Below are 14699 nucleotides of genomic sequence, written 5' to 3' on the forward strand. Positions count from 1 at the left end.
CCGCCCCTACGGGGTGAACTGAAAATTAAAACATGCAGCCTGGCGAGATACAAACAGTGCCAGAGTTGCCCGGTAATTTTTTAAATGTAGGCTAACATTATGGTATTGTTTGTGGTCTCACGCTTTAAAGAGTGAGTATAAGTAAGTAAGTAAGTAAATAAATACATAAGTGTTTTGTTTGAGTCTTAGCAGAGATAAATTTGTGTTTGCATCAGTTTAAAAGGGAAGCAGTGCCACGACGTCCATCTCCGTCAAAAAGTGGGTGAAAAGTACTAGTGCTTAATGTAAGTATGACATTTTAAGTCACAATTAATCTTTTTTTCATTTGTAGTGACAAGACAAACAGCTGTAGTAATACTAACATGCCCACAATGCAAGTATTATATTTACCATGTTCACAATCTTAGTTTATTAGCATACTAACAAAACACAAAAGATCAGTTTGTTTGTTGACTTTTTTAACCAAATTTACAGTTAACTGGAAATAATTATTGAGCCAAAAAGTTATATGGGGTTTAATATATGTTACAGGACATAAGGACAGAAAGTCCAAGGAAAACGTAGCTGTTTTCAGCCATGCTTTCATAAACAACATGCTGGTAGTGTCACACAGATGGATTACTGAATGAGCCTACTGGGCACAGGCCCAAGGGCCCAATATGTCAGGGCCCCACCTTGGACTTGCAAAACGCCATTCAAATTAACACATATTGGTCAGAAAGACACTCAAAATGACTACAAAGAGATCCAAACAGACCACAAGCGATGCAAGGGAACCCCAAAGAGACATAAACAAAGACACAATAATTTTAAAGTCACACAATACTACCTCAAGGAGATACATAATGACCACAAAGGGACACAACATCACAAAAAGATGCATGACAAATACAAAAAGATGTAAATCCACTACATCTTTTTTATACAAACTGATTCAGTGGGTTTTCCAACTTATAAGTTGCACTTTAATGCTGATGGAGATGTAATCTGTTTTGTAGGTATTTGATCATGAACAAAAATGTTGTAGGTAACATTTGAAAAAAAATGATCCTGATGATCCAAATATATAGTTTATTGTGATTTAAAAGTCATAACTTTAGTATCTCTTGATTTTGATTTTGTAAATGCTGGTTATGGTCTAGAATCTCGCAATTTTGACTGAGTATTTTTTTATTTTCTTTTTAATACATAAGATATTCTGTTCTTTTCATGGCGATACTGGGCTTCAATTTATTTTTTAGAGGCTAGAATAAAATGAGGTCGAAAACGTTACTTGATGTTATGACTGAACTCCCAGTGAGGTTGTTTGAATCCGCTTCTTTAGGTTCATTTGGAGCCCTAAAGCACTGAGTCAGAACAGCGCACTTGAGTGCAGATGATATTCCTCAACAGTGGGAGAAGAGTATGTTGATAAACGTCCTGTATATGTTGCACATGCAGGTGTGTGTCAGTGGGAGTGATGCTGGGAAACGTGGGAAACTCCTCTCACATTCCCAGGACTGATAAAGACTCCCTGCTTGGCCGGTCCTGGCTCAGTGACCATGACCCTGCAACAGTGGTGGCTGATTTTGACTGTAGGTGAGTGAACTTTTTTTTTCTCCATCTTTTGGTTAGTTTGAGTTTAGCTGAAAACATAATTGTAAATGTTAGATTGTAAATCTCAACAAAAATCATAAATTGTGTGAATGTGCGATCTTAACATAACAACCTGTCAAAATAGTATTGTGTGTGGGTGGGTGGGTGACACAAGTAACAGCAGGAAGCGTAATATCAAAAGCAAAAGTACTCATTATGCAGAATGGTCTATTTCAGAATAATATTTATTAAATTATTGGATTATGATCATTGATGCATTACTGTGTTTATCACTTTAATGTTGCAGCTTCTAAAGGTGGAGATCATTTTAATTACTTTATATACACTAAACTTGTGAATTACTCCATTTATCTTATTTTAAACTCTGATAGTACATCAAATTGTTTTTGTTGATTAATAAATATGTCACTAGTGTGCATCAAAAAGCATCAAGATAACGTCCTCAAATCCAAGAAACGCCCCTGGTGCCAACCCCTGTACAAACCAGATTTAAATCATGTAGGAGAGATGTGGTTATGAACATGTCTTCCCCCTTTGAATATTATTTTTTCCTATAATTAATGCTGATTGCGACCAGTGTGAGCCCTATAACCACAGCACCAATAAAATGTTTCTGGAGAGAGTGTGTCTTTAGTGGATCATATCACCTGCTTCAACAAGTAGCAGGGAAACACTTGAGGCAAGTCATTTTTGTCCAATTAAACTACATTTACAGCAGTTTTTTTGTCTTTCTTCTTCCCAGAATGCATCTTTACTTGCATCTCAAGTCAGACTTTTCCTCAGAAGAGACAATGTGCATTTCAGGTGACTCCTCAGAACAAAAAATACACAACAGCTGGCAATGTGAGCGGGTCAGTGCAGCTCTGTGAACATGCCAAATGCTGCGTGGGTTATTTTCTGATTGTCAATGGTCAGCCAGAGGTTGACCTTCTTGGTAAGAAACCGTAGTAAAACCAGTATCTCTGGACTTGTCTGTATGGTCTTAATTCTGTTCTTGTACCATTATATGAGTCACACACGTTTGTAGTTCAGATTTTTAACTACTCAAGTGTAGTTGATTTTCTGTAAACTGTCCATTGTGTTACCTATTTTTCTGTTGTAGCCTGTGATATGGCTGAGAAGTCTTGCCCAGATGCAACCTGCAAGGCGAGAACACACAACAGTCGACTCATTAAATGTGTGTGCCACACGGACCTCTGCAACAGCAACATCACATGGACCCCAGAGTCAGAAGAGCCTCGACCCACCTACTCTCATTCTGTAGGTATGATGATACTAAGATTGCTACCTACTTACTGAGTGTCAATTGCAACCAACATAGTGATAAAATAAGATGCGGATATTAGGGATGATGACAGTTCAAACAATTAATACTTAGCTTTGGACATGTCTTGATGTTACCTGGTGTAAACACCAGAAGATTAGTATTATACATCTTATATTGCCTGCCTAAGAGGGTTCAAGACATGCTACGTGGAAATGGAGGTCACAGTAAATATTTGCACTTAAAACTTAAGCCTGATGAGGTTGTTTTATTCTCCAGTATTTGCATTTTTAATACTGTATACTGGTTGTATTTTAGTAAAGAGACTACTGAGAAATAAATATGTATGGTCATTATAACCTTGCTAAAATAAAGTTCAAAGTGGCCTAAGACTTTTCCACAGTACTGTTTGTATGTATGTATGTATGTATGTATGTATGTATGTGTATATATATATATATATATATATATATATATATATATATATATATATATATATACTGTATATAAAATTAATGAATATGATATACATTGAAAACCATTGTATTTTGTGTCTCCATCTGCTGGTGGGTCATCAAAACAAGAGTATGCATAATATAATGTTAACTCTACTACAGAAGAGACTTAACAATCAGTAAAATTAGATGGGGGGGGGGTGCACATGTCAATATCAGTTATCGGCCAAATTTGTTGTTTTTATATTGGTGTGCTGGATATGGCAAAAAAATCCAATATTGTGCATCCCCGGTAAATAATATACATATTTTATGAGTCTGGACAGACATTGATGTAAACCACAACTTGACTGGTTGATGGAAGCACGCTATGACAAGGTGATTCTAGTTTTTCATATGCTAAGTTCAAGTAATTAGGAAGTATATGAAGTAATAAATACACCTGAATGATTTACAAGGAGAGTTATTTATTATTTACAAATAAAATTAATGTACACTATTTGTTTCCCTCTTAGGTAAGATCATGAAAGCGGCTATAATAACTCTGACTGGAGTTTTGCTGTGCCTCACCATTGTTGCTGTCAAAAGGAGAAACCTATTTAAAAACACAAGTAAGATCCTTCTTGTTTTTTTTAACATCAAGATAGAAATACTAAAATTACAGTAATTGTTTTCGCGTGAATATGAGTTTAACTTTTTAATTAAATTAATTTGACTGTCCTGATTGGAGTATGCATTACTGCAGCACTTCCTGTCATAGTGACCAATGACACAATATAAGGGAAGTATTTTAGCAGAAAGTGGGAGTGAAACAAAAATAAATCAAATGCCTTCACAGTGAGTTAACTGATTGTTGCAGGTGTTGACTAAGCATGCACACACAGGTTTATTGTTCTGATTCCTCAGATGTAGATAACAAACTTCATCCAAGAGTGCTCCCACATTTTCGTTCATCCTGGGAAAAATGGAGTTCATATTTCACTTTCACTGGTTTAGAAGTGGACTCAGATCAGACAGGCTGTATAGCTGTTGCCCTAATAACCTCTCTGTTTCACAAAGGATTAGAGAAAACTTTTCGTCACCTGTATTTCCGCATTTTCTAAACTCAGATTCAGGTCTCATGATGTCTTGGTTTGACCTTGTATCTTTTTCATTCTCTCTGCCAGACTGACCTTGTGTTTATCTCTGCTGCAACACTCCCTTTTGCCTCTGTCCTTTGTTATTCTTCAATCAGATTTCTGTCTTTTCTGTGGCTTTTCAGTCGAGCTAGTTTAAAATCGATAGTGACTTTGTTGCCAGATTACCTTCAACGAGTGTGTGTTCATTATCAGACCCGTCTACTTTCATTATTTTAGAGGAGAATCCACCTCTCCTTGATGATTACAGCGTCTCACGACTCTGCTCCTGCCAAACAATGAAAACATCTGAGATTGACGTTTCTGACATTGAGCTGCAGCAGGTGAGCTCAGCTATCACATGGATTTTCACTGTACAATCAGCTGTGTGCAAAATATTGATCAATAACACAGTTATGTTGTTCTACCCATATTTTACCTGTATAAACCTTTTTTTTCAGATTGTGGGCCATGGTCATTTTGCAACTGTTTGGCAGGGGAAATATCAGGGATCCATGGTAGCCGTGAAAGTTTTCCCTGAAGGTTGGAAACATCCATTTACTGTAGAGAAGGAGGTCTATGAGCTCCCACTAATGAAGCATGCTGGGATTGTCCACTTCCTGGGCACTGGCAGGACACCGGTTGGAGGCAATTGGCTCATTGTGCTGCACTTTGCAGAACATGTGAGTGGCTACCAGCCGTTAAAATATCTGATGCTTAAAAGCAACTGAATTGTGATAAATGTTACATTTAACCACCAATGAATACTTAAAGCAGCTATGATCAATAGTTCTATAATAACAAACACTTGACGATGTGAAAACAGAGTGAAAGTCGCACATTTTGCTGTTGCATTCACATTTGTCCCAACAGCTTTGCTGACCTGCTGTCCGGAAATATACTAAAAGAAAGCATTTCTGCAAGAAGCTTTTCACCAAAAAGAATATCTTTGGATATTTGGATTTAATTCCCTCGAATCACCAACATTTTGATCAGAAACTCTATGTAATTTCATTACAGATTTTTTTTCTCAGTGACTCTAACAGGGGAGATTTACTTTTTTTTTGTAATTAAATCATGTAATGCTGTTACATGTGACTACTTATTCCCTAACGCAGTTAGAGACTCTACCCTGTGAACATAGAGGAGCATTTCACAGCTATAAAGCCACGTATTTGACTAAGAATTTGGTACGCATTAAAAAAGGGGAATATTAGACATTTATCCAACAGGTGGACACAATGAAGACTCCAAATGAATAATAATAATGTTGCTCTATTTCGGCTCAATGTGGAAATAAGCAACTGCTTGCAGCACTTGGTTGCTACCTTTTTTATAAAACTATGATCTCACTTGAATGCAGTGGGTCCTCCACATAAACGTCCCAAATACATAAAAGAAAAATACACCACCACACACTGAGAGTGGGCCATAAGCGATGAATGTGAGGAATTATTTCTGTAGGAGTCTACATTTTTTTAGGAAAATCCTGCATGATATATTTTTAATGTTTACAATCTTGGACAATAACAGCTGGCGTCCTTTTATTTCAGGGTTCTCTCCACTCCTATCTGTGTAAACACACCACCAACTGGACGATGTCACTGAAGCTGTGCCAGTCTTTATCGCAGGGACTTTCCTATCTCCACTCTGACGTTCAGAGACACGGTAGCAGCCAGAGTATCACTGTGAATAAATGTATGTGTGCATGTCCTCGTTGTACTTTACCAATGTTGAAATTCATGCATGTACTATCATGTGGGTCTGTGTGCAAATTGCGGATAAGATATCAGACATAATTATTTAGAGTTTGATTAAACTGCATTTATCTATCAGAATTAAATACAGTAAGATGAGTATTATTCAAGTGATATCTGATGTTCAAAAAGCATACAGCTGCATAAAAACAGTTCATATATTATAGGGATTCATTTCCAGCCACTGGGAAGCTGATGTGCTTAATGAATGAAGTGTGAGTATTTCTTGTTTTTAACAAGTCAGTATCTTCTCATTATTGTCGTTTCTCGTAGATGTGCATAAACCCCCTGTGGCCCACAGAGACTTGAGCAGCTCCAACGTGCTCGTGAGAGCAGATGGTACCTGCGTCCTGTGTGATTTTGGATGCTCAACCATCCTGCGTTCCTGTTCAGGACATCGCTGCTGGCAGAGCCACGCAATAAACATGGAGGTGAGATTCAGGTGGAGCCATAACTTACTGTTTAATTCATATTACAGCGTAATCATGAAGTGAATGGCTAAAATAATTCAGAGAGACAACATCAGATGCATAGAAACAACCAGTTCACGCTACTCTCCATCTGCAGGGTCATGCTCAGTTGGGCACGCTGCGTTACATGTCCCCTGAGATCCTGGAAGGCTCAGTAAACCTGAGCAGCAGCTGGTGTCTCATGCAGGCGGACATCTATGCTTTGGGGCTGCTGCTGTGGGAAATCTGGATGTGCTGCTCTGATTTATTTGAAGGTAAAGTCAGACAATCATGAAAAGCCATTAGTAAAACAGATGGGTGTTCAATTTCCTCCTTCTTTAAAACTGCTGCTGTAATCCACAGAAACTCTTCATTTAGATTGAACCATTCTGAAATTTGTTCGTCATTTATTTGGCGTCATTCACCAATTGTTCTTAAGAAGAAATTTCCTCTTAAAACCCAGTTATGCAGTTTTCATAAAGATTCTGACATTTTTCAATGTTTTCCTATTTGGGATTTGTTCAGTACCTGCAGAAGTACCTTCACTTCAGAACGATTAAAGTTTTTAACGTTTGGAGTCTAGGGCTTAGAGTTGCTTTTTTGGCAATCTGACTTTTCTGAGTTTGTTTCTCATTACCCTGTTATGAGGAATGACAGTGTTTACCTATGCTGATTTAGGATCAACTGGCACATGTTTTCATGTCATGAGGACAAGGGTATGCATCATCGTTAGATTACATGTTTCCTTTTGATGAAGACACAGTGGTATTGAAACTTTAGTCTGTTTGCACAATAAAGGCTGTAAAGTGATCAGTGTGCTCCAGCCCTTTTCTTCTCCCTTGGAAAGTCTCTGTCCTCAAGCTGAGAAGCACCTGATTTGACCTCATGCTGCTGGATGATGTGCAGGGAACCTTGTTTCCTACACCTTTACTTTTTTCAAGACCATTCTCACAAAAAAATCTCAAGGATATTTTTTGGTGAATGAGGCGCATAGTACTTTAGAAAAAGAGATATTTAATATGATGGATTTTTCATCTTAAAAACGCCACATGTCATATTTATAAATACAACCTACTAAACATCATCAGTCACTGCTGTGAGATTGTCATAATCTGGATATGCTTTACCTACATACTGTACAGAGTGCTGAGGTGCTGCATGGATGTCAAAATTAATGCATTTGTCTCCATCTGCAGGCGGTATTGCTCCACAGCATCTGCTGCCTTATGAATCTGAGTTGGGAGGCGATGTCACACTGGACAGCCTGATCCAGCACGTGTGTCACATGGAAAAGAGACCCTCCATACCTAAACACTGGAAACTGCTACCACAGGTACACAGGTGCTTCTTCCCAGAACATATTGTTTTTTGTATTGGCTCGGTAGAAATAAGGATAAATGTACTGGATAACTCATGAAAATATTGTTTTTTGTGAATTAAATGTGTCGCTGTATTGATACATTTTCTCAACTTTCAGGGCTCTGTGCTGCAGGAGCTCCTGACAGACTGTTGGGACTGTGACCCAGATGCCCGACTGACTGCTCGGTGTGTTTTGGACAGATTAGTTTCTCTGCAGTCTTGTGTCTCTCCATGACTTTTTGACCCTTTTGGTTGATTTGTTGTAATCTACATACAAAGCATTTCCACATTTATTTTTCTGTCAATACTGTGACACACTCTTGTCAAAAATACTGATTTATGGATACATATTGATGTGGAATATCGGAAACGGTTTAGATACAAATTTTCTGCAGTATTGATACACTGTTACCAGCTGTGCTTCCTCACTCTCTTTTATTGTTAATGTTTTCTACAGTCATTCTGCTGTTTTCTGATACTAACCAAGAAAAGAAAAGTCATCACTGTCATGTTACAGTCTTGTAATATATGTATGTATATGTAATGTGTGTGTGCGTGTGTGTGTATGTATATATATATATATATATAAATATATATATATATATATATATATATATATATATATATACCCTCGATGTCAGTTTTTCCTTGTATGGAAAATTATATCGAATATTGATATTTTTTAGGGTATTGAATAGAAGTTGGAAATTCCAGTTTTGTGACAACACTACTACTGTTTAGCTTTTCAGTATAATATATCTTGTATGTATGTATATGTACATTATATATTATATCATCATTTTTAACCTTTTGAATTGTACACGTAGCCCCTTGTTATAGTATGTCTTCTTCTTCATCTTGACTGGACAGTTTCCATTTCTCTCTTTCTTTCTGTGCTTTTTTTTTTTAACCTGTCCTCTTCGGCAGCTTAGGCATGCAGTATGAGAGGTCTGGATGCCTTGAGGTGCCATAACAGATTTGCTCTGCAAAGGAGGGGTCTGACATACTTCCTCCTGTTGCGGTCCGAACTGAGATTTATTGGCAAGGCTACCGGACAGCACAACGTTAGAGTGGATAGGAAGAGAGAAAAGAGAGAGGTTGGGGGACACAGAGGGGAGGGGAAGACACAAGAGACAACAAAAACAACAGCAACAATAACAATAACAACGACAATGAAAACGGTGACAACAATGCTAATTACAATAATGGCAGCTGCAAGTATTTACAACAGTATTAACGGTGGAAGCAGGCAGGAAATGATAAAAAAAAGGAGGAAAAGAAAAAGTAGTTAGAGAGAGAAAGGAAAAAAAAATTAAAATACAATAGAATAAAGTAAATAATAGATAAATGAAGTAAATAATAAATAAATTTTAAAAAAAACCAAAAAAAAAACAGACTGCATAAATACTTACCCAACATAGCCTTGACATGGATAACCTCCATATTTGTAACTGTTCTTGTACTTGTTCTTTCTGTGCTTTTAATAGCATGGACATGTTAGAATGTCTTCTGTAAAAAAAAAAATCTTTTGATATTTATAAACAAAAATAAATAAATGTCCTATATAAATAAAGATTAATGTACATTGATTGGTTTGATCATACAGGTGGATTTTTTTTTAAAAAATTTGTTAGTGTCGTTTTCAGAAAGATTCAGTTTATTAAAGATGCAGAAAGCACTGTGAGCCTGGCCATTTGTATAACTGTTGACGCATGACAAAATGGAATTGTGTCACAATGAACTGTGAGTCACTGATTTCATGTCAGGTGTGTGTGTGTGTGTGTGTGTGTGTGTGTGTGTGTGTGTGTGTGTGTGTGTGTGTGTCATGGGTGAACTCTCACCTGGCTACTCCCTTTTCCATACTACTCAAAATAGTTTGGAGGGAACATCATCATTTTCATTATCATCATCTTTTGTACTGTAGAAACACGTAGATCATCTTTTTATCCAAAGCTTGCTGGACTTTTGCCATTACGTAAATAACGTGCGTAGTCAACAACGGGCGTGGCTTCCTGATGCTTTTTTTTTTTTTTGCAGCTCAATGCGGAAGAAAAACAGGAAGCTCAAAATTCCTGATAAACTTAATCGGACTAGAGGCAAGTTTCTACGGTAAGACTGTGACATTGGCAAACAGCGAGTACAAGTGGTGTGTGGGGGACAAAATAGCTAGAAACTACAACAATTAGATGATTTGGACCTATTGTTTGTGGTTTCTGTCATATCATACCTGTAATGTGGAGTTAAATGGAGAAAGTGTTGGGGAAAGTACTGCTCCTTGTTGAGGCACCAGGCTACGATTTATGGCACGTCATGTACTAACTGCGATAGGTGCATTTATGTAATGAACGGTGTCTGAAAGTTACGAAATAGGTGTTTTTGTTATGGAATTATTTTGTTTAATCAATAATAATGCTAATAATAATAACTTTATTTATATAACACCTTTAAAACGGAGTTGACAGAGTGCTTTGACAAAAAAAGGCAAAGCAGAGGCTAGAAGGATTAATTGCAGTGGCAACATACGAGCCAAATGATAATGCAGAGCTAAGGGAAGGCAAAATTTAAAGTAGAATTAAAAAGGAGAAACAATTGCAAAACAAAAATAACAACAACCCATACCATTAAGAGTAAATACAGTTCATAGAATATTAGCAGTAAACACGGAAATAATAGTACTCATTAATAATAGTATTAAACACGATTGAGAAAAAGAATAAATTAAAAGACAAACAAAAAATAGATGAATTAAAGTAGATAAAGTAGACGACATCACATAAAAGCAAGTCTATTAAAATGGGTTTTAAGAAGTGTTTTAAGAGAAGTCACTGTCAATGAGGTAGTAGTAATAAAGTTTAAAACAAATAAGTAAGCAACATTTTCGTAAGAGTAGCTTCATTGCATGACTGTTGTATAGGGCTGTATTAGTTTTAAGTATAGCCAATCAACTGACAACTGACTGCATATGTTTATAATTTCAAGCAATGAAATCCCAATGTAGAGCAAATGTAAAACTCAACACAGTACAGAAGTTGTGACCAATGTTTGGGAGTAGTGATCTACATGTAATTAAACTCCCAATTTAACTGCATTTTGCAGTAGCTTTCTGGTAGTTCAACTATATTAATATTTTCATAGGGATTCATGTCTTTAAATAACATTTGCCCTTTTTTGCGTAGTTAACCACTGAAACTACAAGCACATTTTGGTCACAAAAAGAAATGGAATTATTTATTATTTTTATTTCACAATTGCTACTCTACTGTAACCCCTTGGAACTGCCCTTGACCTCAGTTAGTCATAAGTATTGATTATTGCAATTTATTAACCACTGTTAAGAGTAGCATGCTATTTTAGCAGTTAGCTGCTTGGTGCAAACCCCCAACTGGACTCTTGTTTATGAAAGGCAGGTGTCTCATTGATGGACATTGTGTACAAAACTAAAGCTGAACAACTTGGTATTTTAATTTTTAATTTAAGTGTAACCTGTGAACAAGCAGGCATTTTTGACTTTTTTGTGTGTAATATTTTAATATGATTTCGTATCATATGTAGGCTACATCATCAATTTTACGATTTTTTTTTTTTTTTTTACAATGTAGTTTGAACAACTTTAGTAGCTTAAAGTAGCATTAGTAAAACAATCTTGATTTCTCTCTATGGTAGCTTTGCTCTAGTTAAACTTCTTCCAGTTTTAAGTTATTGTTAGCTTGCAAAGTTATGTTTTCAAAGTAGCTCCCCAACACTGGTTGTGGCACCATGTAGCCTTTCATAAAATTCATGTTGGATATATACAGGATGATTGTAATCACATTTTCTGTACAGAATTGTTTGTTGTTTAATTGATTAAAGTGAGCATTGGCTGCTTTTCTACGGTTTAGATGTTGTAAATCTTGTTGTACAAAATAATTAATTCTTTATTTTGTCTATATGATAAAATAAGACAAAAGAGAAAGAAAATATAAGAACCTTTAGTCACATAGGTTTACATACTAAATTAAATGATACGATATAGTGCAGTTATAGTCCTAATAACAGTTGCTTTTTAGATTTAATGTAGTTTTACTTGAATATTCACATTTGCTTTCTCTTTGTTTCTTCAGGATTTCCTGTGAGTCCTGAAGTGTCAGATCAAAAAACATGTGGCCAAATCAAGGTGGGAATCATACAAAACCAGCAATTATTTTGTCATAGACCTGTTTTATAATAAATATGTTCTAAGGACTAAAGTGCGTAAATGTGCCTTTATATCTATCAGGTCCTCCCCCTCCAGTGGGTCCACCAAACCCTGCCTTCCCACCTGGCTACAACCCTGCATATCCTGCTGTGCCTCCATCAGGGATCTTCCCCCAACCTCCACATCCAGCGTACCCGGCTGGGGGGTACCCAGCTGGGGGTTACCCGGCTGGCATGAACCCAGCCATGGTACCAAATGCTCCTCCAGGGGCGATGCCTTACAGACCTCCAGGACCTCATGCTTATCCTATGGCTCCAGGTGGATATCCAGCAGTCCCTCCTGCAGGTGTTTTCCCAGGTCCATACCCGCACTCCCCAAAGGGCCATAAAGGCCACAAAGGTCACAAAAAAGATCACCACAAAGGTCATTATCCAGGAGGGTTAAATCCCATGGCTGGAGCATGTGCTGGAGGATTGGCTGGAATGGGAGTGGGGTTGGTCGGACATAAAGCCCACAAAAAGATGAAGAAGATGAAGAAGTTGAAGAAAGCACATAAGGTGCACAAACACGGGAAGGTGAGATTAAGTTTAAAGATGCATTACGAAAGAGTTTTTCAAATGGCTTTTCCTGTAGGTGAGGGATTAATGCCAATACCGATTAACAAGATGAAACTTGAAACTGCCTACGCCCCTCAGCCCCAGGCCTTCAACTTCATAATAATTCAGTGCTGCAAACACACACACTATCACCAAACATTGTAAATGCAGTCATGACTCTACTAGTGCAAAGTGCAGCTGAGGAGACACAATCAACATGGTTTATGTTCTACTTGGTGAGGAATATTGATTATTATCATTAAGATGGATTATATTACCGTGGAACATCAAAACAAACAATAGCAAGTTACAAGATTGCATTATGAAACATGATGATGGTTATGAGCACAGACAAAACACTTGATTATAAATAGTACTAATGGAAGGTAATTTGTTCTCAACACCATTTGTGGTAATTAATGTTATAAGCACAGACTGTTTTCAGCGTTGATTATTCTGTGGAACACTCAGTTGAATAGTCACGTAATGTTTGGTTTATAAAATGTTAGAATATATGAAAAACATGCCCATCACAGGGTCCTGTGGCCCAATTTGACATCTACAAAATGCTCATTTTTTCTCTATTTTGCCTTTGTGAAATGCATCTTAAATAAAACAGTCGCTGTTTTTGTTTTAAACTATAATTCAAAATGTATTAATATGAATACATATATTCTTTCTGTGTTTCTTCTCAGTCCTCCAGCAGCAGCAGCAGTAGCAGCAGCAGCAGTAGCAGTGACGAAGAATGAGGTGACCAGTTCAAGACGAGGCTTTCACTGAAATGTTGCTTTGCAAAAGGGCAACCTGACTTAAAAAATAAACACACTAAGGTCATACTTATCACTTTTAACAGGATGTAAAAATGAAAAATACAGAGTATTATTGTATCTTGCTTGTGCAATTGATACTAAAAAATGCATTTTAACTGTACATGTGAACATATTCACAGCATTTGTCTGTATTTGCATTCCGTTATGTGTTGAATTTCTTTTTTTTAATTTTGGTTTGTTTGTTTTTGTTGTTTATGACAAACGTTCCATAGTTACAGTTTCTGTTCAACAGTGTAATATAGTACAAACTAATATACTAGTGTACAAACATGGACATAATTTGAAGAGGGACTGCAATGATTTAAAAAAAAAAGTAGATTAAACACTGCAATTTGGTGAATGAACATATGTAAATTATATGTTATTTTCTTTTCTGGGAAGGTGGAGAATGATGGCTTATGAATGTCTTTATTTAAGACTATTCATTTTTTTCTTGTAATTTTATATTTACTACTACAAAAGACAGAAGGGGGCAGAAAATGTTTTTTCTGCATAGCTATACTAATCATAATTATATTTAAAGACTCTTCAATTAATCCTGCTCAATAAATATATTTAAATGAAAACTCTTTTTTTGTTAACAAAATGACCTTGTACAAAACATTAAGTACACAATAAAAGCACATGTGAAAGATATGAGTGACATAATTATATATGAAGAGTATAAATTACTGTATTCAATGACGATTACATAAAAACAAACCAAAAAATACAGACAAAAACGTATATTTATTCAGAGGATTTGTGCAAAAGAATTACACGTACTTGGTACAAGCTGTGATTTTAGAGGAGCCTTCAGTCCTACGAGTAAATCGAAAAAAATAGTAATTTCCTGCTTTTGAATATGAAAATTGAGCATTTATAAATGAAAAGTAAGATGCGTGTGTCGTCCCCAATATAACTGAAGTAATAAACCGAGTTGCAATACACTTTACGCCCACTAGTGTCCCTATAAACAAGTATTTTATTGAAGTTGTAAATATGAACATATTAGAAACACTGATAAAGCAAACATCTATATGATAAGTAATGTTTAAAAACACGTACAAAAAAACATGGATCATCAGTTATTTTCAGCAACAGACACTCCTCATTGCGACGTTT

At 36.3% G+C, this 14699-nt stretch overlaps 2 protein-coding genes across 9 annotated transcripts; both read left to right on the plus strand.

The window, feature by feature from the left end:
• Positions 1-39: 39 nt before the first annotated feature.
• On the plus strand, positions 40-8543 carry LOC121959441 (anti-Muellerian hormone type-2 receptor-like). Of its 7 annotated transcripts, none has more exons than XM_088089031.1 (13): positions 40-141; positions 216-284; positions 1441-1578; positions 2339-2530; positions 2699-2860; positions 3831-3926; positions 4671-4774; positions 4892-5113; positions 5984-6128; positions 6461-6618; positions 6755-6911; positions 7833-7969; positions 8114-8543. In XM_088089031.1, the coding sequence occupies exons 3-13, from the start codon at positions 1542-1544 to the stop codon at positions 8228-8230; spliced, it is 1527 nt and encodes a 508-aa protein (XP_087945157.1). In that variant the 5' UTR covers positions 40-141; positions 216-284; positions 1441-1541; the 3' UTR covers positions 8231-8543. The 7 variants fall into 7 exon arrangements, with proteins under 7 accessions (XP_087945157.1, XP_087945171.1, XP_087945163.1 ...); XM_088089045.1 differs by having other exon boundaries at positions 2339-2400; XM_088089037.1 differs by having other exon boundaries at positions 42-131.
• Positions 8544-9970: 1427 nt separating this feature from the next.
• Positions 9971-14231, plus strand: prr13 (proline rich 13). Of its 2 annotated transcripts, none has more exons than XM_042505956.2 (4): positions 9971-10104; positions 12096-12148; positions 12251-12744; positions 13461-14231. In XM_042505956.2, exons 2-4 carry the CDS (start codon positions 12133-12135, stop codon positions 13512-13514), a joined length of 564 nt encoding a protein of 187 aa, XP_042361890.1. In that variant the 5' UTR covers positions 9971-10104; positions 12096-12132; the 3' UTR covers positions 13515-14231. The 2 variants fall into 2 exon arrangements, with proteins under 2 accessions (XP_042361890.1, XP_087945219.1); XM_088089093.1 differs by having other exon boundaries at positions 10026-10091.
• Positions 14232-14699: the final 468 nt, after the last annotated feature.

The sequence above is a fragment of the Plectropomus leopardus genome, chromosome 2 (assembly GCF_026936395.1).
Source record: "Plectropomus leopardus strain MGB_pleo_1.0 chromosome 2, ASM2693639v1, whole genome shotgun sequence".
Classification (NCBI taxonomy): domain Eukaryota; kingdom Metazoa; phylum Chordata; class Actinopteri; order Perciformes; family Serranidae; genus Plectropomus; species Plectropomus leopardus.

Bases quoted from the DNA above. Each gene is read 5' to 3' on its own strand.
- LOC121959441 (XM_088089031.1), top strand. From the start codon at position 1,542: ATGACCCTGCAACAGTGGTGGCTGATTTTGACTGTAG. The intron at 4,775-4,891 runs GTGAGCTCAGCT...CTTTTTTTTCAG, and splicing joins CTGACATTGAGCTGCAGCAG to ATTGTGGGCCATGGTCATTT. The intron at 6,619-6,754 runs GTGAGATTCAGG...CTCCATCTGCAG, and splicing joins GCCACGCAATAAACATGGAG to GGTCATGCTCAGTTGGGCAC.
- prr13 (XM_042505956.2), top strand. The intron at 12,745-13,460 runs GTGAGATTAAGT...GTTTCTTCTCAG, and splicing joins AGGTGCACAAACACGGGAAG to TCCTCCAGCAGCAGCAGCAG.